General features: G+C 38.5%; 1 protein-coding gene across 7 annotated transcripts in view; it reads right to left on the minus strand.

Moving 5' to 3' along the window:
- The window catches only part of LOC122561761 (plexin-B2-like), a 261,412-nt gene that overhangs the window by 128,524 nt on the left and 108,391 nt on the right, over positions 1–24,497 (minus strand). For 4 of the 7 annotated variants that reach the window (XM_043713877.1, XM_043713876.1, XM_043713882.1 and 1 more), the window contains exon 3: positions 9,871–9,895. The exons of the other annotated variants lie outside the window; for them this stretch is intronic. In XM_043713877.1, the coding sequence (XP_043569812.1) occupies positions 9,871–9,895 (25 nt within the window). The remainder of the gene's footprint in view (positions 1–9,870; positions 9,896–24,497) is intronic. 7 annotated transcript variants of the gene reach the window in all.

Consider the following 24,497-nt stretch of genomic DNA (forward strand, 5'->3'; position numbering starts at 1 on the left):
CGACAAGGAGAAGAATAAACTGAAATTCAGTTATAAACTTTATTTGTTCATTTACTGAGTGAACAAAAAGGAGTTAATTCATTTACAATTGATCTCACTCGACCAGTGTTCTTGTATTGGACTTCTGGCAGAGGGAGAAATGGTTTTGAGGACACACATGACCTATGCTAAAGGATGCACATGATGAGTGATATCTGAAAATGACCACTGGGTTATATAATTCAATATGGTGCAGTAAAAATAAACTCAATCGAGGGAAAACAAATACAATTTAAAGAGCAATCTCTGATGCTGAGACCAGGAATACTTAGAGTTCACCAAAAATTTCTAATACACATTTTAGGACAAGGCTTTGTACAATAGTGTAGGTCACAATATGTTCGCACTACAATAAGGAACATCATGGGTTTCGGATTGGGTTTAGACAACAGTCGTACAGTCAGCATTAATCTCTAGATGTTTAAAAAAAGTGTTAAGTCTGGAAGGAAGATTATGATAAACAAATGAAGTGGAAAAAAATTGACAGAAACATTATTGGGCCTAGTTTCCTAGTGGTTTCATGTCAGAGTACCCAGGTGTTATATGCTGATTTGGGTCATTTTATAATGTAATAGCTTGTAGTGCTGGGGTTCTTTGTACATTATGAAATAGTAGATGTGCCATTGAAAATAAACATAGAATGGATGTATTTTGGTGTTACTTCTGATTCTCCAGGTTCTGATGGGTATTTTACCTGTACTTGTGAATACAATACATGTTCATGATAGGGTTTTAATCTTGTGTACATCAAAACCACCTTGAAAGTTAACCAATTTCTAGGGCCTGAGCCTTTCTTTGGCCTGAGTGAAAGTTTTGTTTGGTCCCAGATCAATACTAGGTTAGAATATTTTTAAAAATATTCTTTCATGGGACTGCCTTTGCTGTTGAATTCATGTATCGCTGGACATCGGTGTGCATCCAGGAAAGTTAACAAACTGAAATTCACAACTGATCTTGGAGGAACCTATTTGGGAGAGGTCACAGCACAGAAACAAATAAGTTTAATAGCTTTAAGTGTGGCTTTGCTGTAAGTCTGCAGAAGTAGAGTGCGTTCTTCATTATTTATATGCTTTATTGAGATATGTCTCTGGATTAAACTTAAAAATATAAGCCATAAGTATTAAGTTAGCCTGGAGCAATGTTTTAAAGAGGAATAAGAGAGTGCTATTTTCTGGGTCTGCAGATTGAAAGAAGCAAGTATGGTTCTCAGTAGAGTGATACGCTCGTCTTGTCGGATGTGGGAGTTGAGGAAGAGTTTACGTGTTACTGAGGATTATATCTGCAATAAATGCCATTAGTTGCGAATCCTATCAGATCGAATGGATTAGTTGGAGAGACAGTTAGAGGCAATAATGAATTTACAAGAGGTAGGGGGTGTGATGGATGGCAGTTATAGGAAGGGAGAAAAGCCGCAGATACAGTCATATAAATGGATTAGCTCCAGGAAAGGTGAGAGAGGTAAGCAAGTAGTACAGGAGTCTTTTGTGGCTATCCCCATTTCAAACAAGTATTCTGTTTTGGAAAATGATGGGGATGGTGGATCTCAGGGGAATGTAGCGTGAACAGCCAAGTTTCTGGTACTGAGACTGGCTCTAATGCAATGAGGGTTATGTCGGGTTCCAAGAAATAAATTGTGTTTGGGGACTCTCTAGACAGTGGCACAGATAGACGTTTCTGTGGCTGGCAGTGAAAAATCAGAATGGTGTGTTGCCTCCTTGGTGGCAGGTCAAGGATGTCTCAGAGAGGGTGCAGAATGTTCTCAAGGGGAGAGGGCCCAGGTCATTGTACACATTGGAACCAACGACACAGGAAGAGATATAGGGTAGTTATGGTAGGGGGATCTTAACTTTCCAAACATAGACTTGGACTGCCATAGTCTTAAGGGTTTAGATGGAGAGGAATTTGTTAAGTGTGTACAAGAAATTTTTCTGATTCGGTATGTGGATGTACCTACTAGAGAAGGTGCAAAACTTGACCTACTCTAGAGAAATAAGACAAGGCAGGTGACTGAGGTGTCAGTGGGGGAGCACTTGGGGGCCAGCGACCATAATTCTATTACTTTTAAAATAGTGATGGAAAAGGATAGACCAGATCTAAAAGTTCAAGTTCTAAATTGGGGGAAGGCTAATTTTGACAGTTTCAATCAAGAACTCTCAAAAGCTGACTGGGGGCAGACGTTCGCAGGTAAAGGGATGGCTGAAAAATAGGAAGTCTTCAGAAATGAGATAACGAGAATCCAGAGATAGTATATTCCTGTTAGGGTGAAAGGAAAGGCTCATAGGTGTAAAGAATGCTGGATGAGAAAATAAGGGTTTGGTTAAGAAAAAGAAGGAAGCATATGTCAGGTATAGACAGGACAGATCGAGTGAATCCTTAGAAGAGAATAAAAACAATAGGAGTATACTTAAGAGGGAAATCAGGAGGGCAAAAAGGGGACATGAGATAGCTTTGGCAAATAAGATCAAGAAGAATCCAAACGTCTTTTACAAATATATTAAGGACAAAAGGGTAACTTGGGAGAGAATAGGGCCCCATAAAGATCAGCAAGGCGGCCTTTGTGTGGAGCCGCAGGAGATAGGGAAGATACTAAACGAGAATTATGCATCAGTGTTTACTGTGGAAAATGACATGGAAGATATAGAACGTAGGGAAATAGATGGCGATGTCCATATTACAGAGGAGGAAGTGCTGATGCTTTGAAACACATAAAAGTGGATAAATCCCCAGGACCTGATCAGCTGTACTCTAGAACTCTGTGGGAAGCTAGGGAAGTAATTGCTGGGTCCGTTGTTGATATATTTGTATCATCATCAATAGTAACAGGTGAGGTGCCGGAAGACTGGAGTTTGGCTAATGTGGTACCACTATCTAAGAAAGATGGTAAGGACAAGTCAACGAACTATAGACTAATGAGCCTGACGCTGGTGGTGGGCAAATTGCTGGTGGGAATCCTGAGGGACAGGATGTATATGTATTTGGAAAGGCAACGACTGATTAGGAATAGTCAGCATGGCTTTGTGCATGGGAAATCGTGTCTCACAAACTTAATAGAGTTTTTTGAAGAAGTAACAAAGAAGATTGATAAGGGCAGAGCGGTAGACCTGATCTATATGGACTTCAGTAAGGCATTCGACAAGATTCCTCATGGGAGATTGGTTAGCAAGGTTAGACCTTATGGAATACAGGAAGAACTAGCCATTTGGATACAGAACTGACTCAAAGGTAGAAGACAGAGGGTGGTGGTGGAGGGTTGTTTTTCAGACTGGAGGCCTGTGACCAATGGAGTGCCACAAGGATGGTGCTGGGTCCACTATTTTTCGTCAGTTATATACATGATTTGGATATAAACATAGGAGGTATAGTTAGTAAGTTTGTAGATGACACCAAAATTGGAGACAGCGAAGAAGGTTACCTCAGATTACAACGGGATCGTAATCAGATGGGCCAATGGGCTGAGGAGTGGCAGATGGAATTTAATTTAGATAAATGCAATATGCTGCATTTTGGAATGAAAACTTTAGCCGGACTAATACACTTAACGGTAAGATCCTAGGGAGTATTGCTTAACAAAGAGACCTTGGAGTGGAGTTCATAGCTCCTTGAAATTGGAGTCTTAGGTAGACATGATAGTGAAGAAGACGTTTGGTATGCTTTCTTTTATTGGACAAAGTATTGAGTACAGGAATTGGGATGTCACGTTGCAGCTGTACAGGACATTGGTTATGCCACTTTTGGAATATTGTGTGCAATTCTGGTCTCCATCCTATCAGAAGGATATTGTGAAACTTGAAAGTGTTCAGGAAAGATTTACAAGGATGTTGTCAGGGTTGGAGGATTTGAGCTATAGGGAGAGGTTGAGTATGCTGGGGCTGTTTTCCCTGGAGCGTCATAGGCTGAGGGGTGATCTTATCAAGGTTTATAAAATCATGAGGGGCATGGATAGGATAAATAGACAAAGTCTCTTCCCTGGGGTGAGGGGAGTCCAGAACTAGAGGGCATCGGTTTAGGCTGAGGGGGGCAACTTTTTCACGCAGAGGGTGGTACGTGTATAGAATGACCTGCCAGAGGAAGTGATGGAAGCTATTACAATTGCAACATTTAAAAGGCATCTGGATGGGTATATGAATAGGAAGGGTTTGGAGGGATATGAGCCTGGTGTTGCCAGGTGGGACTAGATTGGGTTGGGATATCTGGTTGGCATGGACAGGTTGGACCGAAGGGTCTGTTTCCAGATTGTACATCTCTATGTCTCTAACTGAGTGGCTGACTAAGTCATTTCAGAAGGCAATTAAGAATCAATCACATTACTTTGGATCAACACTCCCACTAAGCCATGCACTCTGATCAGCATCTACTTCTGGTTTTGGAAGATGCTGTCACTTGTAGGCCTTGGAGCTCTATCTAGAAGAAAACAAAAATTAGAGGGAAGGTTGCAATGGATCTAGAATCATATGTTGGCCAGAAAAAATGAGGATTAGAGAGAAAAAAAAATTGCAGATGTAAATTTCCTTCCTTAAAATGGTATGAGTGAATCAGATAGGTTTTACGGCAATTGATGATTGTATCATGAGACTGGTTTTCAATTCCAGAATTCATGAATTGATATAAATTCTACAAGCTGTGAAAGTGGGAGTTAAATCCATGGCTCCAGAGGATTGGCATGCACCTTTGGATTATGCCTACAGTGTTGTCTCCCCAGTGGAATCCTTTTGCTTCACTTTGGACAGCTAAAACAGGAGAACATAGAATTCCAGACAGGTAGGTCACACTCGAAAACCTGCACAAACTGACTGGAGGCCCAGAGTTTACAACACAGGAAAGATTTTAAAAACCAAAGTCAAAGAAAAGACAAAACAGCTCAAGTATTATCAACTAACAATTCAGCTGACAACTAGAAAATAAGTCACTATGGTCCAGGTCCATACAACTTAGTTCCGGCCAACGTTGCAAAACTCGTAACCATTAACCTGCTGAGATGTATGTAATGAAAAGACTCTAAAAATGTTCATCCTTGGGCTGAATGATGCAAATCTGTGTCAGTACCAATCCTGTGGACGCTGTGCTTTCAGCTGCCAAAGTTTTAGATTCTCCCCGCTAGATCTATCGATTGCTGTACCCCTCTCAAAATGTTTCTTAAAATTCACCTCTGAATATCATTTTTCGGTCACCTGTCCTAATAGCTGCTTATGTCAAACTTTGTCTGATTACCCTCTCGTGAAACATTTTGCTCGTTTAAGATACTAAAAGAATGCAATTTTTTGCTATTTCCTTCAAAACAGTTCTTTGTCAATATGAAGACAGTAACACTATCTTCATGTTATGCAACATTGTATTGTTATTTGAAACGGAAATGAAATCAATGACTAGGATTATTTGGTAACAAGTCTTATTTTTATAAGAAAGAACAGAAGTGGAAAAGTGATTTACATGTATATATAATCAAAGTTGCAGCTTGTGTAAAATAAACAGCTGTAATTTATAAAAATTCCATTCTGAGTAACATTCATTATGGAACCACTACAGAGCATTTGTACACAGGCAGACATTCCTCCTGCACAGATAAAAGTGGGTAATCTATTTTAAATGTGAACTGTCTCCAGATTCATGCATGTGGGTGGACAGCAGTCATTCTTGGTTTTAAAATACTTTTCAATGCCATGCAACTGAACTGAAACAGCTGCAAAGGTTCTATTACGCTTGCAAGTTCCCTGCAGCATCAAGTTAATAATTAGCTGTTGATTCCACCAGTTACCACAGGAGTTAAGTTGTATAAATAACCTAAACCCAAATTGTTCCTCTCAATATGTGCAAAGCTCCACACTAGTGTTAGGCATAAAAAGAAAAAGTTTGAAATAAATTAAAGAGATGACAATTAAGAAATTTGTTTATTTGAAAAATAAGATATTAATAACTAATAGACTTACTCCATAATGCGTCAACATGTGTACACTGAACAGCGTCTCATTAATTTTAAAAGAAAAGGTCTTCTTTTAATACAACCTCCATAGTCTTATTTGTGTCAAAAAGTAGTGATATACAAGAACTATCACACAAGGGAGTTTCAGCAAGGAAGGAAGGATGTTGTATTCCGTCAGTAAAATCCATTTTCGGGATTATTGTGAACTTGCTCTTGCTGGGAAATCTCAGACTGATCCAAGCCCAAATCACATCACAGAATAGATTTCACTTTAAAAATAATCATAGCTTGATCAGAGTGTAAATTTACATAATGTAACTTTTGTTTCATGGAAACAGGAGCAGTTGACTATGAACTGTGCGGATCATTGTCTAGATCAGAGGATTAGTAGTTCCTCAGTTCAGATTTTGTGAGATTCACTGTTTCCTTCAGCTTTTGAATACCTATTACAGAGAGAAAGAAAATCACCAAGAAGAAAACAGAGAAATGAAAAGATCAGGAAATCACTCTGCTATGTAAAAAGCTGCCGTGGCCTAACTGGACTATAGACTGCTCTCTCATTAGAGAGAAATGATTGGTGGTGTTTAAATCTGAGGGTCAGTATGCCTCAGGCAAGGAGGGAGGTTGAGAAGGAGAGACCTTCACAGTGACCTCAGCCAGTGCAGGAATTGAATCCATACTGCTGGCATCACAATGCACTGCAAACCAGCCAACTGAGCTAACCAATCCCTACTGCCAGAGAAAAGAAAAATAAGTGAGAAATTGAACAAATGGTGACCTAAAGTGATTGGAGGAAATACAGGGTGAAGGGTGATTAAAGCATTCAACAAAAATGATCAAGACCATTAAAACATCATGTGCTCTTCACATAACAAATTTAAGTTTTATGTAAAATGATCTACCAGGATTATTTGTTTTAAAATGTAAAGAGGTGCTGACTAACGAATATTCAAACTCATTTCTTTTTTAAAGGAAAGAAACACTGTCAATGTGTTGAAAACATCTGATCTTCGGCAAAGCTTTTTCAGCTTCTAGGAACCAAGCCTGACTGAAAATTTCCCAAAATGTTGCCAACTTCGCAAGCTGGCTGGTGTAAGGAAATAAAACTGCAATGCAAAAGCAAAACATTTTAAATTTCAGCATTCAACAGAGTAGGCATGTAAGAATGCCAAGGGGCATCAAAAGTAAACCTTTGAACTACAATAAAAATAACAAAGTGATAATGGCATAATCAGCCTGCCCGTATGTGCAATAAACTGTTTTAAATTTGTACCAGTCATGAATATAAAATATTAAATCAGTTTAAAAAACATCATCCAGCTACTTATTAATGAAAAAAAGCCTTGCAGTAAAAATACATAATTTGAAGGCTGCAATAAATTTTATTGAGAGGGCATGTAGATAAAGCAATTTGAAACTCAATTGCTTTAAGATTCATTCAATCTAATAGAAGCATCGGGTACAATATGTATAAAGTAGTAATCTTGAATTTATACAAAACATTGGTTAGATCCCATTCCTTGCCTGCACCTGCAATTCTGTTTCCACATTTGACTCTGGATTCAAGAAAGCTAACTTTTTTATTACCTCACATTTTAAAGAACCCACCCAAAAACACTGAACATTTCCAAGATGGAATAATATTTCTGAGATCACAAAGACCTGCAGTCAAGTGGGGAATCAGAAGAACTGAACAAAGAAAATATATGTGGCCATATTACCAGCAGTGTAAGCAACGAGGCCCAATATAAACAATTTCTGCAAGCAAGGCCTGATGGAATGTGAACAGCCAAAGTTACACAGGTCAAAAACAAACAAGTATCAGCCCAGACCAAAGGAAGTCACTATGTTCTAAAACTCATTAGAGGTACTCAGTCAAAACATTAGGGAGAGATATCATATTTGTGTATTCCCCAGATTCAGCTAGAAACCTTGGTAACATGGAGTAATCATACCTTGGAAAGGGGGTGGATACACTTGGTCTACCCTCATTGGGTGCTGTGACTCCATTGGCTGAAGTCAGAGAACATTCCAGAAGGGCTCAGGAAAGGGGGGAATATAAAGGGATACCTGGCAGTCATTCCTTCAGCAAAGATTCAGCAGGCAAAGGTGGTTTGGTGATTGGAACCATGGCCATGAGATTTTAAGATTCTGGATTGACTGGCTTGAAGCTGGCGAGTCTCAGCCCATGTAAATAAAAGATGACCTGATGATGGATACCAGCCTCTGTGCAGTTATTTCAGATGGCAAGGTCCTCCTTTGTATTAAGAAGACCCTGAGTACCCATGGAGCTCCGTGAATTGGATCCTGCAGCTCAATCTAGCTCACCAGTGTGGGTAGTGTATGTGTTTTCAGGCGTCAGCTTAGTTTGGGAAAGTTAATTTGTATAACAGTTGTTTTCTTCAGTTTGTGTTTTAATCTAACTACGTTTGAATCACAGTCCTTTGTTTGCTTCATACAATAAGAGCTCCTTGTAATATTATGAGAGTAATAAGCTGGTTAAAATGTCACATGCAATATATATTACAAAGTTGGAAGAAAATGCAAAAGCAAATGACGTTAATTTAGTGACAGGAAGAGAAGCTCCTTTACTCTTTTGTCAGAACTCAAACTGGATTCCAAGAATTTGCATGCTCGATTTGTTTCCTTTATCCTAGGAACAGAGTCATTATCCCATGAGAACAACATTTAATGTAAATATTCACGTAGGTAGGAGGACTGAGAGAGACAGCGAGAGAAAAAGAAAGGGAGTGCATGCAGCCGAGTCAGAGAAAGAGAGACAGCAAATTGAAAAATATGATAAAGGTGATAGAAAATACACAAACACTAATTTTATTTTAGTCTGTCAAATTAGAATATGTGTATAGCATTGATTAAGTGTACATGCTCTGTAAAGCTGGTTTGTTGTTTAGCTCAAAAGAAAAAGTGTGTGCTCACAACTTGAGAGCTCATGAATCAATGTCTCACATTCATACAGGCTTCTATTACTTTTGAGCTACACATCAGGAAAGAAAGGCTGGTGTTTAGGTTTTCAAAAATAAAAAGACCCTTTCAACTTTTGGACATTGGAAACATCCAAAACTGGCTACAAGTCTTTATCTAATTTTATTGTTAAATTTCATATAAACAAAGTCTTTCCATTTCCATATTATCTAAATTATGACCACAAAGTTTCAGAGAAAGTGATAAAATTCAGTTCCTCAAGCCTGTTCTGTGACTCAAAAAGACCAATGCTACAATTTAAAGGAAAAATGCTGCTCAGGACAACCTCCATTGCTGCATTAACTTGCAGATTTAACTTAGCTTAATATTGACTGTTGTCATTTACATCAAAACCAGGAACCAGATCTGTAGAGTGTAAATAACCAAATCATACTTTCTAATTGGGTCATAAATTATCTGAAATGTAAAACTCTCAAATGTGGACAGTGTTACCAGGTCACATTGTTCACCACAAGTTGATTGTCCAACATGCCTCAACTGAAGATTAGGCAAAAATATTGGATTCCCGTGTCTATCTTGAGTGATTTTGGGGAACATGCCATCTCTTAATTAATGTTAAATGTTAATCTACACAACATTAATACATACAATTCTTGATCCACTTTCTCGGCTATCAATAGGATGTAATTATTATCCAGACCTGTGCGATAGGTGTTCAAAACTAGGGAATTTAATCAATGTCTTCAAATATTTGAAAATTATAATGACATAAAATTTAGTAAAAGCACAACAATATTTTGTCACACTTTCCTTAATGAGACATATCATGGGATTAGGTGCCAGCAGCCCTCCAGCATCCTATTCAAGTGGCTATTTTCCATTCAAACACCAAAACAATGCATACTACTGGCAAATAAAAACAAAAAAAAAACTATGGATGTTGGAAATCAAAAAAAAAGCACAAAAATTACCTGAAAAGCTCAGATCTGGCAGCATCTGTGGAGAGAAATCAGAGTTAATATTTTGGGTCAGGTGACCCTTCTCCAGACTAGTTCTCTTCACAGATGTGCCAGACATGCTAAGCTTTTCCAGCAATTTTTGTTTTTGCATGCGACTGGCAGTTTGACTGTTCGTGGAATTAATGCCTTGACTTACTTGTCCCCAGGCTGATCTGTAATGAAAATCAGCAAGTGCAAATGTATCACTTGTCAAATTTTCAATAGTTCCACACTTCAAAATAGAAACAACTTGCAAATAAAGTTAAAAATCACAACACGAGGTGACAGCCCAACAAAATTTATTTGGAAGTACAAGCTTCCGGACCACTGCAGCTGTTGGACTATAACCTGATGTTGTGTGATTTTTAACTTTGTCTACCCCAGCACCTCCACTTCATAACTTGTAGATAATTAAACTAGATTTAGGAATAATAGCGATCCTGTTTTAAATAACTGAGAAAATTTTAATCACCATTTAAAAAAATTTAAGTTCCACCAAAATAATGTTCTTCATTAAGAGTAGTTTAACAAGCCAGTTGTAATGTGCAAATTGATTTTCTCCAATGCAATCTACACTATCTCTAATGGAATTATAGGACTAATGAGTATTGGACATGCTGTTGCTGTTGCCAGAACTTCATTGCTTCCATAAATATGTCCTATTTTCCTTCATTTGTTTACCCCCCATGCTCTGTACTGTATGATTATTGTCATTAAGTCTGAAATAGATAGTGAGTAGAAGACAGATGTCATTCACAGAATCAGACCACAGTGTAACCTACAGCCCAATATTGAGTTCTCCAATTACAAATAGTCTTTCCACCCATCCCCTGACTCCTCCCTTCCATTCCACGTAACCACTCTTAGTTTCAGTTACCAACTGGATTATACCCTCCCAACGACCAATCTGGTCACACCCACCACCTGTCTTCACCTATCAAGACCTCACCAGCCAAAACCCTACCCCAATTTTATCAAGTTTCCTCTACTCCTCCTCCATTCCTGAAGAAGGGTTATATCCAAAATGTCAACTTCTAAAACTCTGATGTTGCCTGACTTGCTGTGTTTTTCCAGCCTCCTGTTTGTGTACCCTTTTATGCAACAGCATGTAATGCATAAACTGTATCCCTGCCTATTTTCTTATGAATATTTGTGTTAACATTTATGCCAGTTTGACTTTTTCTCCATTTCCATGATGTGTTTTTTTTCAGCAACTATTCTAACAAAATAAAATCAGATGGGTTAAATCAAGACAACAGGGATCTCTTCTCAAAACTATAATTTCCAATTTTGAAAACTACAATACTACCTATGGAAAATTTGAGAACATTTGGAAAACCAAATCTCTCATAAGTAAATTATCAAAATCAATATTTTTTTTTGGATTAAAAAATGCCAACTCCAACCCACAACAACAGAACATCTCAAAAAAATTGTTTACTCCTTCATTGAAAAAAAAACTTTTTCTAATACATTTCCATGTGCAACAATAGGACGTTTGCCCCACAATATTCAGCACAAGGCTGGAGAAATTCAAAAACATTCAGAGACAAAAAGAATGAAATATATTTTGCAATAGCAACTTGCAACATTCACTATCTAGGTCAAAGGAACATTCACCATGAGCAGGAAATCACAATAATTAATAAAATCTGCTCTTAATCATTACATTCCAGACTAGCAGTTCAGATATTTTGAGTGAGATTGAGAAAGTTGATCAAGACAGAGTTTTGCTTTTCATAGTAGAGAGTCAAATAACAGAAAAAAATGCAAACACTTAAAATCGGGACTAACAAGATAAATTAGATGGTAATGCCTAATAGATTAAGATTAGTGAAAAGGATATTGACTAACTGTTCACATGCACTCTCAATGTTTGAAATCCATGTGATCGTTTTCTAGCCTTGATAGGTACAACTTCGCATTAAAAATTAAGATAACAACGAGGTTCCTTGGGTGCATTTTATTCATGTGGCATCATTGGCTGGGTCAGCATTTATTTTCCATCCTTGTTACCCTTGAGAAAATTGTTTTGAGCCGTCCTCTTGAATGGCTGCAGTCCATTTGCTATAGGTCGACCCACACACCATTAGGGAGGGAGTTCTAGGATTTTGACTCAGTGACACTGAAGGAATAGAGATATATTTCAAGACTTGGAAGGAAGTGGTGTTCCTATGTATGTCATCTTTGCCCTTCTAGATAGTAGTGATCATGGGTCTGGAAGGTGCTGTCCTAGGAGCCTTGTTGAATTTCTGCATCTTGCAGCTATTCAGTGTCATTGAGGCAAGGATGGGTGGGGTGTTGAATGTTTGTGTATGGGGTGCCAATTAAGCAGGTTAATTTGTCTTGGTTAGTGTCAAGCTTCTTGAGTGCTGTTGGTGCTGCACTTATCCAGGCAAGTAGGGAGTATTTCATCACACTCCAGACTTGTGCCTCAGATAGTAGACAGGCTCTGGGGTGTCAGGGCGTGAGTTACTGCTGTAGGGCTTACAGCCTTTGAGTTGCTCTTATAGCCACAGTATTTGTATAGCTCATCTGGTTCAGTTTCTAGTCAGTGGTGACCCCAAGTTGTTTATAGTGGGGAATTTAATAATGGCAAAGTCATTGAATGTCAGGGCAGTGGCCAGATTCTTTCTTGCTGGAGATGTACAAAACTTGCCAATTGTCTGCCCCAGCTTGGATATTTTCCAGGTCTTGCTGCATTTGGACATTGCCTCTTTCAGTATCTGAGGAGTCACGAGTAGTGCTGAAAATTGTGCAATCATCAGCACACATCCCAATTTCTGACCTTATGATGGAGGGGAGGTCATTGTTGAAGCAGCCAAAGACGGTTGGACCTCGGACTATCCTCAGGAATTCCTGCAGAGATGTCCTGGAGCTGATATAGCTAACCTTCAAGAACCACAAGCGCCTTCCTAAGTGTCAGGTATGACTCCAATTAGTGGAAAGCTTACCATCCCACCACCAATTTACACTGACATCAAGATAGACCTGTTCGATGTACTATGCACCTCTGTGGAATTCTTGTACAATTCTGCCACATTTCTTACCATAGCCCACATCATGCAAAGTCCTAGAAGATTCAGCCCAATATATTTAAATACAGTGTATAAATCATAACGGGCAGAATCTCATAGGGTCCTGAGTGATCTGGACTATGGTGAGATTTGTGGCAGAATTAGAAGAGAAATCTTCCAATGCTTATCCTAACATTAGGATCATCTAGTCCTTTTTTATGCTTTTGAAAAGCAGTGTGATAAATTTCTCACTAGACAATGGTGAATTGCCAATTAAGGATGGTCAAAACATTAAGCAAAAAGAAGCATTTTTTAAAAACCTGGCAAGAGAGACTGGCAAGGAAAGCCAGTTATAAAACTTGAACAATTACAGGCAGAGAGTACCTGCAGCCATAAACTCGAAACCCAAACAGTCTCAGAAGTTAAAGAAATGCACAAATGTAGCCACATTAATGGATCATCTTTAAACCAAATATGTAAGGGAAACCAGAACATTAGAAACACAAAAAGCAGAGCAAAAGAAGCAAAAGGTTTAAACATATATTTGGAACAAATGGTGGAAGAATTGGGTACTGAACTAGTTGGGATCCTAAAACAGTGGGAGGAGTAACAGAAAAGGGAGACCTACTTACTCAACGTCAGTTTAAAAAAGAACAAGTCAGAAGAAAGATTGAAGCAGAAGACAGACCCCAATACATTTCATAAACTGTTCATCACATTTGCTACGGTAACTGATCTTCATTAAAGATGAGTTATCTAGATTTAACAAAGACTGTTTATTCATACGAGATAGAGTTGGAAGCTGGACCTAAATGCATATATTCCCCTGTATTTTTTAATTAACACACAGATAGAATTAATATCTTCTACACAACTCTATAGAGATTATTCAGTTCAATGAAAGGAGATCTTTTTTAGTGCAGACCAATCTTCAAAGTTCATGTGACAAGTGGTAATAACACAGTAAACTAACTGTAAAATGGTATGGTTCCACCACAGTATTCAAGATAAAGAACAATTTGGCTAAGTTTCAATGCCATCACAATATCCTGTGGCATGAGCCGGACTAGATTTGCCCTACTCGTACAACTGTGACAAAGGTATCGTTGCATTTATAGCTGCACAGTCAAGGTGATTTGAAGACCTTACATGGTTGCCATTGCTGGTCCAGCAAAATTGCTTGCTAGACTTGAGACAGTCCATGTAGGTTAGTTTAAGAGATGTACAGGATATTGTAAAATAGTTTGAAATAAATAAGGCTCATTAAAGTTACTTTGTGCAGCAAATTTAAAGATCCATTTGAATATTCCTGTGTTTTTTAAGCTTTAGCCTGCGCATGAAAAAGCAAATTTAAAATGGAGTGAATGAAGTTCCACTTTGAAATATCCCAGTACAAATGGAGAACAATCCTATTTTTAGATGAAAAACAACCCAATCTGAAGCTGGCTAGTGACCAATGCAAAGATGGAGTGAAGCCAAATTACATCCCACAAGAATTTAAACAATTCATAGATGTAGAGAATGGATCATTGAATATAGTTAGGGCTGAGTTAGACAGACTTGTAATTGACAAGGGAGTTATGGGTTGTGGGGACTATGATTCTTTTGAATGGCAGGGTCGAAGGGCTGAATGAACTCATGCTGTTTCTTATCATCTTAAGATGAGATGTACAGTAACCACATATTTTAGGATTGGAGATAATATGGCTCAATAAAAGAAAAGTCATTTTTCAGATCCAAATCTGGAATAATTTTGTTTGTACAATCTATTATTGTTTTTCAATTTGGGAACTGAATATTTAAGAAAATGGGAATAACTTACTTTAATAAATTCCTACAAATTTGTCAGATTACATGATGCTATTACTTAAACAATATTGACAAACTGCTTATTAGGTAAAAACAAGGACTGCAGATGCTGGAAACCAGAGTCCAGATTAGAGTGGTGCTGGAAAAGCACACCAGGTCAGGCAGCATCCAAGGAGCAGGAAAATCGATGTTTCGGGCAAAAGCCCTTCATCAGGAATAGGAATACTTCTTCGGTCGAAACATTGGGATGAATCTTACTTTTTGTGGCTAAGTGTGATTTGAACAGAGCCTTTTGGAGGGCTTTTCATCACAAAACCTGGTGTGTTTTCTCACCACATCTTGCCAAATACACTTCATTTATCATCTACCCCTCATCAGATTCTATCTCCATTTTACCACCTGTAGTGCCCAGAACAACTAACCACTCAGCGATATCCTTGAATTAACTGGCATTATTTTTAAAAGGCTAAAGTGCACCTGGTCAAGGACAGTCAGTCCAGAGCTGCCCTGCACAATTCCTGACATTTGCCCTGAATGTGAAAGACAAGAGAAATTTGTTGCCCCACTTTGAAGTGGGGATCTGGAGGTTCTGCTGAATGGGATAGTGCATTGGTGGAACATCCTCTCCCCCTAGGACCAACAGAGAAACCACACAGTTAGTCCAAAACTACCAATGGAGCAGTGCAGTCTCTGATACCTGGAGGAATATGCAGCAATTTAAAATGATCAATGACCACCTTCACTCCTCCACACACTCTTCTCTCCACTACTTCACAGTCACTCTCTCTCTCCCATCTCCCACCAAGGGTACATGTTCTACTACTCTCACAATCCCACAAATCTTCCCTCGCTTGCTGTCACCCATTTCAAACCCTGGCACAACTAACTGTGCTCTGTATTTGGGTGACCCCACCTGTCCCAAAGTAACAGTTATACCACCCACTTTCTTTGTCATAAATCACCTGTCTCTTACTGCAGGAGGAAAACAGTCCTGCCCGACATTTGGCCCCTCCCTCCTCATGTGGGAGAACATCCTGACTCTGACCAACCAAAGCAGTTAACTGAATGTGCCCAAGCCCCTGGACTGGTATTAAAGGCTGCCCTCGACTTACATTGTGCATTATAGGAAACATTCAGATTGGGAATTTCAAAATGAGTCTACTATAACAAACTCTAGCCAGTTTTAAGACTCCATTCAAAAATTTTTAGAACTGCATTAATAGTATAATTACCCAGATTGTGTTATATAATCAATTGAGCCTGCTAGAGCAGTTACATGCCAAGCACATCAGATAGAAACCAGAGTTCAAATTATAGCTTCTAGCCCTGGCAAGTTCAGTTATAAATCAGTGTGTTATGGTACACTTCTGCAACTAATTATCGAAATGTTAATTTTTTCACATCCACTGTAACTCGGGAAATACCTGCAATCAGTGCTTTGTCATCCAACATTTTCACAAAAACTAAATACTACTTATTCAGCAAAAAAAAAGTTTAATTGGTTCTGTGACTTCTTGATTAGATTCCAATCTATTGAGAAATGTCAAGAGAATTTCTGCCACATTACTTGGAAGTCAAATGACTCAATTGAAAACAAATGTAAAAACCAGTGATGGTTCACCTTAATTTATTTAGGCTGTTTAAATTATTTGTAAAGCATATATAAGCAGTTCAACCACATTTTCAAGGGAAAAGCAATTAAATTACATAGACAGGCAGAAGATAGGAAGAACACAGCACGCCAGACAGCATCAGGTGGTGTTGAATGGCAGTTTTGCTACAGTAATGTAATGGTAATGATAAAGACAACTTTCATGACTCAACATCAACTTTTACGTACCTTACAAAACATAAATCCTTCGAAGAACTAAATACACTTGCATCAAATATTGAAGAGCAGACATGAATGTCAGAGGATATTTTATGCACCAAAGTGATATTGGAGTGTATTTTACACATTTCAGTTCAGGCTAGTACAAGTTACTACTTCCATAAGAAACAGATGTGTTGTTACATATTTTGAGTGGAGAATGCTGCTTTTGTGTCATTTAAAACTGATTAGAGAGATTCAAAGAGAAATATAGTTCTCCTTTTTGGTGTGGTATGTAATTTTTTAAAGCAGGAACTTGAGTTAAGTCAGTTGTGACAGAATTTAACAGCAGCTCCAGCTCTTGAGCATTTAATTTCCAATTGCAAAGTAAGGAGCTCAAGGAGCAAGATTATTGATCAGTTCAGCACAGCTCAGCCACTATGAATTGCCTAATTCTAAGCTGTTTAGCATGATGTAGTGTTATCCAAAAGTGAAGTACTGCTTCTGGCATCTTCACAAACAGCAGCAAGTGTTGCCACTGATGTCGTTACATTATATATCAGTTGCACTGCTTGCCAAAGTGGGTGAAAGCATTTCCTCCAGGGAATTCACATTCACAACCCAAAGTGCACAGTATGGTCACCAGAGTTCCAAGAATCAATATGCCTTCTTTCCATAAAGTTTGGAGCCATTCATTTAATTTGGTAATTCACTTCATCCTCTGGCAAGTAATGTGTAGCTCAGGTTACAATCCAGAAGGTCAAGGTCAGCAGGTCTCATCCAAAAAAAAGGCAACAGTGATTTCTAACATAGAAACATAGGAGATAGGAGCAGGAGTAGCCATTCAACCCCTCGAGTCTGCTCCCCTATTCAATATGATTGATGGCTGACCATTGAGCTCAAACTCCAAATCTTGCCCTCCCCTAATATGCCTTGATTCCTTTAGCTCTAAGAACTATATATGCTTCCTTGAAAACACAATGTTTTGGCCTCAACCACTTTCTGTGGTAGTGAATCCCACAGGGTGAAGTCTCTGGATGAATAAAATTCTCATCTCAGTCCTAGAAGGTTTACCCCTTATCCTTAAACTATGACCCTTGATTCTGGACTCCCCCATCATTATTCTTGCATCTAACCTATCTAGTGCTGTTGGAATTGTACAGGTTTCTAGGAGGTCTCACTCATTCTTCTAAACTAACGCAACATACAGTTTGCCTTCTTTACCATCTCCTGCACCTGCATGCTTTGTTTCAGAGACTCGTGCACAAGGATATCCAGATCTCATTGAGCATTCCCCACTCTCAATTTATAGGTCATTCAAATAATAATCTGCCTTCCCATTTTTTTGCTGACAAAAGTGAATAACCTCCATTTACTTACATTACACCAGTTCTGTCAAGCATTTTCCCACTCATTCACCCTGACCAAATCACACTGCAACATCTCTGCATCCTCCTCACAGCTCACCCTTTCACCCAGCTTTGTATCATCTGCAAATTTTGAGATATTACATTTATTTCCCTCATCTAAATCATTCACATCTACTGTGGATAGCTGGGTCCTAATACTGGTCCCTGCAGTATCCCAAGTTGTCACTGGCTGCCATTCAGAAAAGAAATCCATTTATTCCTATTCTGTTTCCTGCCTGCTAACCAATATTGTATCCATCTCAATGCACTACCCACAATGTGCTTTTGCAGCACTACAGACAGTGTGAATAATCTAGGCCATTCTATTAATGAGCAGATTTATTTAGTAAAGGCATTAAGAGAATAAGAACTCTGCTTTCTCTCCACATATACTGCCAAATCTGCTGAGTTTCTCCAGCAAATTGTTTGTTTTTGATTTCCAGCATACACAATTCTTACTTTGTTAAGAGAACAAGAATCATTTATTAGTCCATGAAAAAACAGGAATCAATTATTGCTCTCATAAAAAGGCAGGATTCATCCTTCACTGCAATACAGGAAGAATTGTTGTACTGCAGAAACACAAGAATAAAGCAACACTGAGTTAGTTTAAAAGACTTCCAATTTTACAGGAAAATAAATACTTATGTTAGCATGTCACAACAGCAGAAATAATATTACCATGAAGATTTAACTTCATAAATGGGCAAATGGACATCTTGGGGCAAAAAAATTCTTAAGATACAAAATTGCTTCCAGATACTAAAATATATAATCAAAGCTGAGCAAGTAACTTGCATGCTTATTTGGAACTATAGTTGATGATGTTATGACATGCCAAAGATAAAATGAGCAACAAATACTTCTTAAGCTCTGCCAACCTTTGACAATTACATTTATCTTGGAACAAATAAGTCACTTGAAAGAGCAAGAATTAACAGAATAATTAATCACCTAGGGGAATCCACAGATAAACAAATGAACTTAGATTTGTATAGATCAGTGGTGACCACAAGTCAGAATTCACAAGTGGCAGAACTGTTGTTAGAATTATTGATCAGACTTTGTCAGATCTATTACTGTCCTAAGAATATTTAATTTTAGGGAAAGGTATTCAGATGGTGAATGAAGCACAAGTCCAAAAGCAAAACAGATTATGTCTCACAAGTCATTTCCAAGAAGAAAGGACCAAGTTTAGTAGAGGGAATTGACGGAATCTATTCAATTCTTAAAGTACAAAACCCCTCAAAAAACATCAACGACATCAGGACAGAGCATAAGTCAGACTGCAGATACCAATGGTCAATGTTACATCTGTAGGGCATGGAAGCTACAAGCGAAGGCCAAGCTATTTTTTTAAAAATTCATCCATAAAATAATAGGAGGTCACTTCCAGAAGAGGTATTGGAAAAGGTCACATTTAAAGAGAAGTAAAAAATTACATAGCCACTCACAGAAACAATTTCATGAGGCACAACAGGCTACAATAAAGAGAATGCAAATGTACTTCTAGGGAATGTAGGATTCCCAAGCAATGCGTTTTCCAAGAAACATATCTCACCAAAATCGATAATGGGGGAATGTCATCATCATGTAGTCAGAGTTCTCAAGATTAAAAGGGCATGCCATAATAAGCTCTTCGACACAAAGGGTATCAAGAACAGTAGGGAATTTATACACATTTCTCAACTAAGATTGCTCACACTTGAGCATGAATTTATGTCTTGACCGGACTCTTGTTCAGATATCAGATGGAGTTTAACTGGTTAGTTAACAGAGAATTGGCCAAAAATAACCAGTCATGCCACAACTATTCAAGAAACAGCCACTGAAGGAAACACTGGTAAAGGAAATGTCAGGTAGTGATCAATCAGTCAAAGAACAACTAATACGAGATTTCATAGGCATAACTGGACACAATGGATTCCAAAAAGATAGAACCCACTGAGGTTTGCTATATTAGCAAAAGAGAGTTGTTTCATACTCTGAATAGTATGGAAACCAGAGACTGTAATGGATGAGAAGAAATGTTCACCATTTGCAATATTGATTAAGCACAGTCGGTTCTGATATAATGCGAAAGTTCCATTCTCATGCAATCTTGCATTATAAGAAAATCACTCAGTAGCTGTGCCATTTAAACTAATGGGTCCAGAATCGCATTATAGTTAATACAGGTAAGGAAAGTTCGTGTTCTACAAATAATGATCTAAATTCTTCAATCATGTTAGAGCCAATTCATGTTGAAGAAATATGCGTTACAGCAGAACAGACTATAAATGTAGATGGCAAGAATCAAAGTTTGCAAAAAATTGAAAATGACAAGAAAACTAACTTGCAACATACTTCACTCGATGAGATTTCAACTAAAGTTATTCAGATCAATATCACAACCTGGAGCACAAATCACTCTGGCAGACTCTAATATGAAGGTAGATGTTGACAAATTGCAAGTTCAAGTAGAACACTTCTTTCATCTTCCAAGGAAAAATCAACAGCACATATTTCAGGACAGATTGGCTGGCAGTTTGAGAATAAGGATTTTCTCACAGATTGAAGGTGGGCTGCATTTCATTCGATGGAAGATGAGATGACCACTTGTCCACAGATTCAGGCCATGATCAAAAAGAAATTGTCTTGCTCAGTTACTCAGGATCCTGCATAAAAAAGTGTACTGCATGTTTCAACAGGACAAACATCCTCTGAGAAAGAAATACATGAGATTAACATCAAATAAGGTAATAGTACAGTTGCCTGTTCCAGTCGGAAACAAAAGGTCCTCTGAAAAAGACATCCAAGAACCAAGAGGTCCTCAAGTTTAAAGTCACTTTACAGCCTTCACCTTGTCAAGAACAGAATCAAAAGTTTCAAACCAAAGACCAACCAAATTACAAAATCCAAAGAGAACATGTTCTGGCAGAGTTCTGAAAAAGATTCACGCCAGAAAGGAATTGTAAAATTGTCCCGATAGTACAAGAAACAGAAACTGGCAGGAATCAGTTAAGTAAAAGCTAATAGTGAAGACAGAAATTTAATTTCTGTGGAATGGAGTCTGTAACAGACGCTGTTGGAAAACAAGTTTGAATGGGATCTTTAACTGTAATCTATAATGTACATAGTTTTGTTTGTTTTCTTTTCTACCTTTTGTGCAACAAACTCATGTTCTTCTGTTAAAAAAACTTCTGCAGTCTCACTGAAAATGTTTCAGTGAACTATCTTAATTTTTATTTTGTCTAATTAAGTATACAATTGATTAAGCCAGGTTTTTTTCTGGGATCTGAATTATCCAATAGTTCCACCAGCTGGGATCATAACATTAATAAAGACCACTGTTTTTTTGGATGGTAGTGTGGAAGGAAAGAGAAGAGATACCGCTTTAAATAAGGAAACCATGGAAGATCATGTGCTTTAAAAAGGAGTTACTAGAACTTGCTGAAAGTTATATTTGTGATGCTGCCTTATTCAAGCAATGAAGGAGTGAGTGCAGGGTGTGTGTGTGTCATTGTAGGTGTTTTCAGGGTGGTTTTGACACAATCCTTTGATCAGTTCTTTAACTGACCAACTGTGTGGGCTCATGGAAGCACAACACAGTGCCAATCTGACTGGCTCCTGGGAAAGTGGCTACGGTTTTTATGTGGACAATGCATTCTGCCTGCAAAATGGGAAGCACCTAAAATTGTCTCCCTCCTGTGTAGGGAAGTATCAGAAAATCCCCTGGCACTTGTTCTAACTCATTATTTCCCTGTGAAATAGTTCTCCTGTTCAAAGAAGAAGAAAAACCACCTTTGGTACCACTGAAAGAGAGAATCTTCTGTGAATGACAGACTAAGAATTGGTGTACTCACAACATCCTGTCCTTGTCAAAAGGAACGGAAAAAAAACAATTCTGCGACATCCACGTCATGAGGTGTGCTTCCCTGACTTTCTCCACCCACCCACTCCACTTCACCACGAAAAGTATTTGTCTAATCTTATCTGTGTGTGTTTGGCTGTGTATGGGTATTTTTAATAGTGGTGGAATTTCAGTTGCAAGTTTTAATTTATTCTTCCTTTCTGCCCTTGGTTTAAAATCAGATGGATAATAAAAAAAAAGGTTATTTCCTTGTTAATGACAAAAACCTGGTGTGCATATTCTTTTAACCTAAATTAGACAGTTGTGTAAAATTGGGCGATTCTGTAGTTTAATGAAATTTTCACATTTATGACGACTCTGGAGTAGTGAGGATTGATTCATAGAGTACAACCCGACTGAGTTGTGACACACTGGGCTGGAGTGGAGGAAACCACCACATACTTTGGCCTTTTAGATTCCAATCTGAAAGGAGGATAGTGACAGAAAATCATCAAAGTGACTGTGGAGGAGATTCATCATACAACAGTTCTCAACCCTCAATGTGTTGACCAAAGTCAAGGAGTTGGGGCTCCTACTAGATCCCTTAGCTGCCTGACTCTCAGTCATGCCCTTCTGTTCCTGACCACTGAGCAGTTATAAAGTTAGAGCATTATGGAGCTGTACAGCATGGAAACAGACCCTTCGGTCCAACTTGTTCATGCTGACCAGATATCCTAAATTAATCTAGTCCCACTTGCCAGCATTTGGCTCATCTCCCTCTAAACCCTGCCTATTCATATACCTAAACAGATGCCTTTTAAATATTGTAATTGTATCAGCCTCCACCACTTCCTGTGGCAGCTCATTGCATACATGCATGACCCTCTATGAAAACGTTGCCCCTTAGGTCCCTTTTAAATTGTCCCCCTCTCACCCTAAAGTTGCCCTCTAGTTTTGGACTCCCCCACCCCAAGAAAAAGACTTTGGCTATTCACTGTATCCATGCCCCTCACGACTTTATAAATTTCTATAAGATCACCGCTCAGCCTCTGACGCCCCAGGGAAATGAACTGTTCTAACTGCGTCTTGGGCCAAAGTGTCCAGCTAACACTCCTCCTCAACATCATATAATAATTGCAGCTCGGACATTAGTTCAGAGCCAAAGATACTCAAACGGCAGATACACCCCAGAAATAGCTTGTCTAGAACTGCCCTGGTTTGAACAAACTTGTGCATGTTGCAGTCATGGCAGCACCACCACTACCACCCCTCCCCTCCACCCATCCATCCATCTTTATTTCTTTGATTAGCTCATCTTACTAAGTTAGTAGTTAATCACGTAGTTACAGCTTCTCAGCTTGAAGACAGGCACTGAAGGTGAAATAAAAACTAAAGTCAGCATCTCCTCCCTCTCTCCACGAGATTGACAACTTTGACATAATATTTACAAGATCTGTCCCCAATCACTCTGTGAAGTAGTCACAGTCTACTTGAATGTAGAGACATCATGACTTTGACCCAAGTTACAACTGTTAAGATGGCTCTTGCTAGAGTAATTAATAGTTATTCAGACAACCACTTTCAACTAATTGAGTTAAGTACATCTGAGAATTTTCTAACTTGCAGCTTTTGTTAGCAGTCAAATTCCAAATGTTAATGTACATAACAGCTTGTGAAAATCCTTCCTAGAGATATACAGGTATAATCTGCCAGGGAAACTATGTCTCTGTCAAGGCCAAATGTTCATGTGATCATCTGCATTAAACTGAGGGTTTGCAAGGGCTTTATTTGCAAACTAACATATCAGCTGACAGGCAATGTGAAGTGGCTGCTGTTAATGGACAGAGATTACAAGGTCAATACTGAGAGTGATGGGGAAGAATTGATGTGATTAGCTCATAACATTCAGGTAGTTCATGAAAGCTAAGGATCAGATAAGGCACAAGAGTGGGAAAAGCTACTAGCACTGTAGAATTGGAGTCATGATTTGGAGATGCTGATGTTGGACTGGGGTGAACAAAGTTAAAAATCACACAACACCAGGTTATAGTCCAACAGGTTTAATTAGAGGCACTAGCTTTCGGAGCCCTGCTCCTTCATCAGGTGGTTGTGGAGGACACAATTGTAAGACACAGAATATTTAGCAAAAGTTTACAGTTTGATGTAACTGAAATTATATATTGAAAAAGATCTGGATTGTTTGTTAAGTCTCTCATTTGTTAGAATGACCACATTGGTTTCAGTTCTTTCATATGTAAATCGCAAATTTTTTTTTAAAAAGTTACATTCTCAAGTGAACTTTAACAATTGATGTCTGTCAGCCCAGATAATGTATTGAAGGTGTGAGCTCCCTTGTGTGATACAGTCTATGCCATAATGTTTAGACTGATTCTAATGTAAAAAAATGAATTTACAGCATCTTGCATGGATTCATGCAGTTGTTGAGCGAAGTACAATGTAACTCTGCAAGTACAAATTCACCCCACAAACTTATATGTGTATGTGGGTGCGTATGGGGGGGGGGGGTGGTTGTGTCTGTGAGAGAGTGGGTGCACGTGAGAGTGGGAGTATAAATCTGTGACAGGATGCATCTGTATGTGTATTTGTGTGTGTCTAGGAGTGTGTCCTAGGAGTTTTGTGTGAGTGTGTCTATGTGTATAATGGATAAATGTATGTAGGATTGTCTGTGTGGTGTATAATGCAATGGGGTCACCTGTAGTGTG

The sequence above is a fragment of the Chiloscyllium plagiosum genome, chromosome 23 (assembly GCF_004010195.1).
Source record: "Chiloscyllium plagiosum isolate BGI_BamShark_2017 chromosome 23, ASM401019v2, whole genome shotgun sequence".
Lineage (NCBI taxonomy): Eukaryota > Metazoa > Chordata > Chondrichthyes > Orectolobiformes > Hemiscylliidae > Chiloscyllium > Chiloscyllium plagiosum.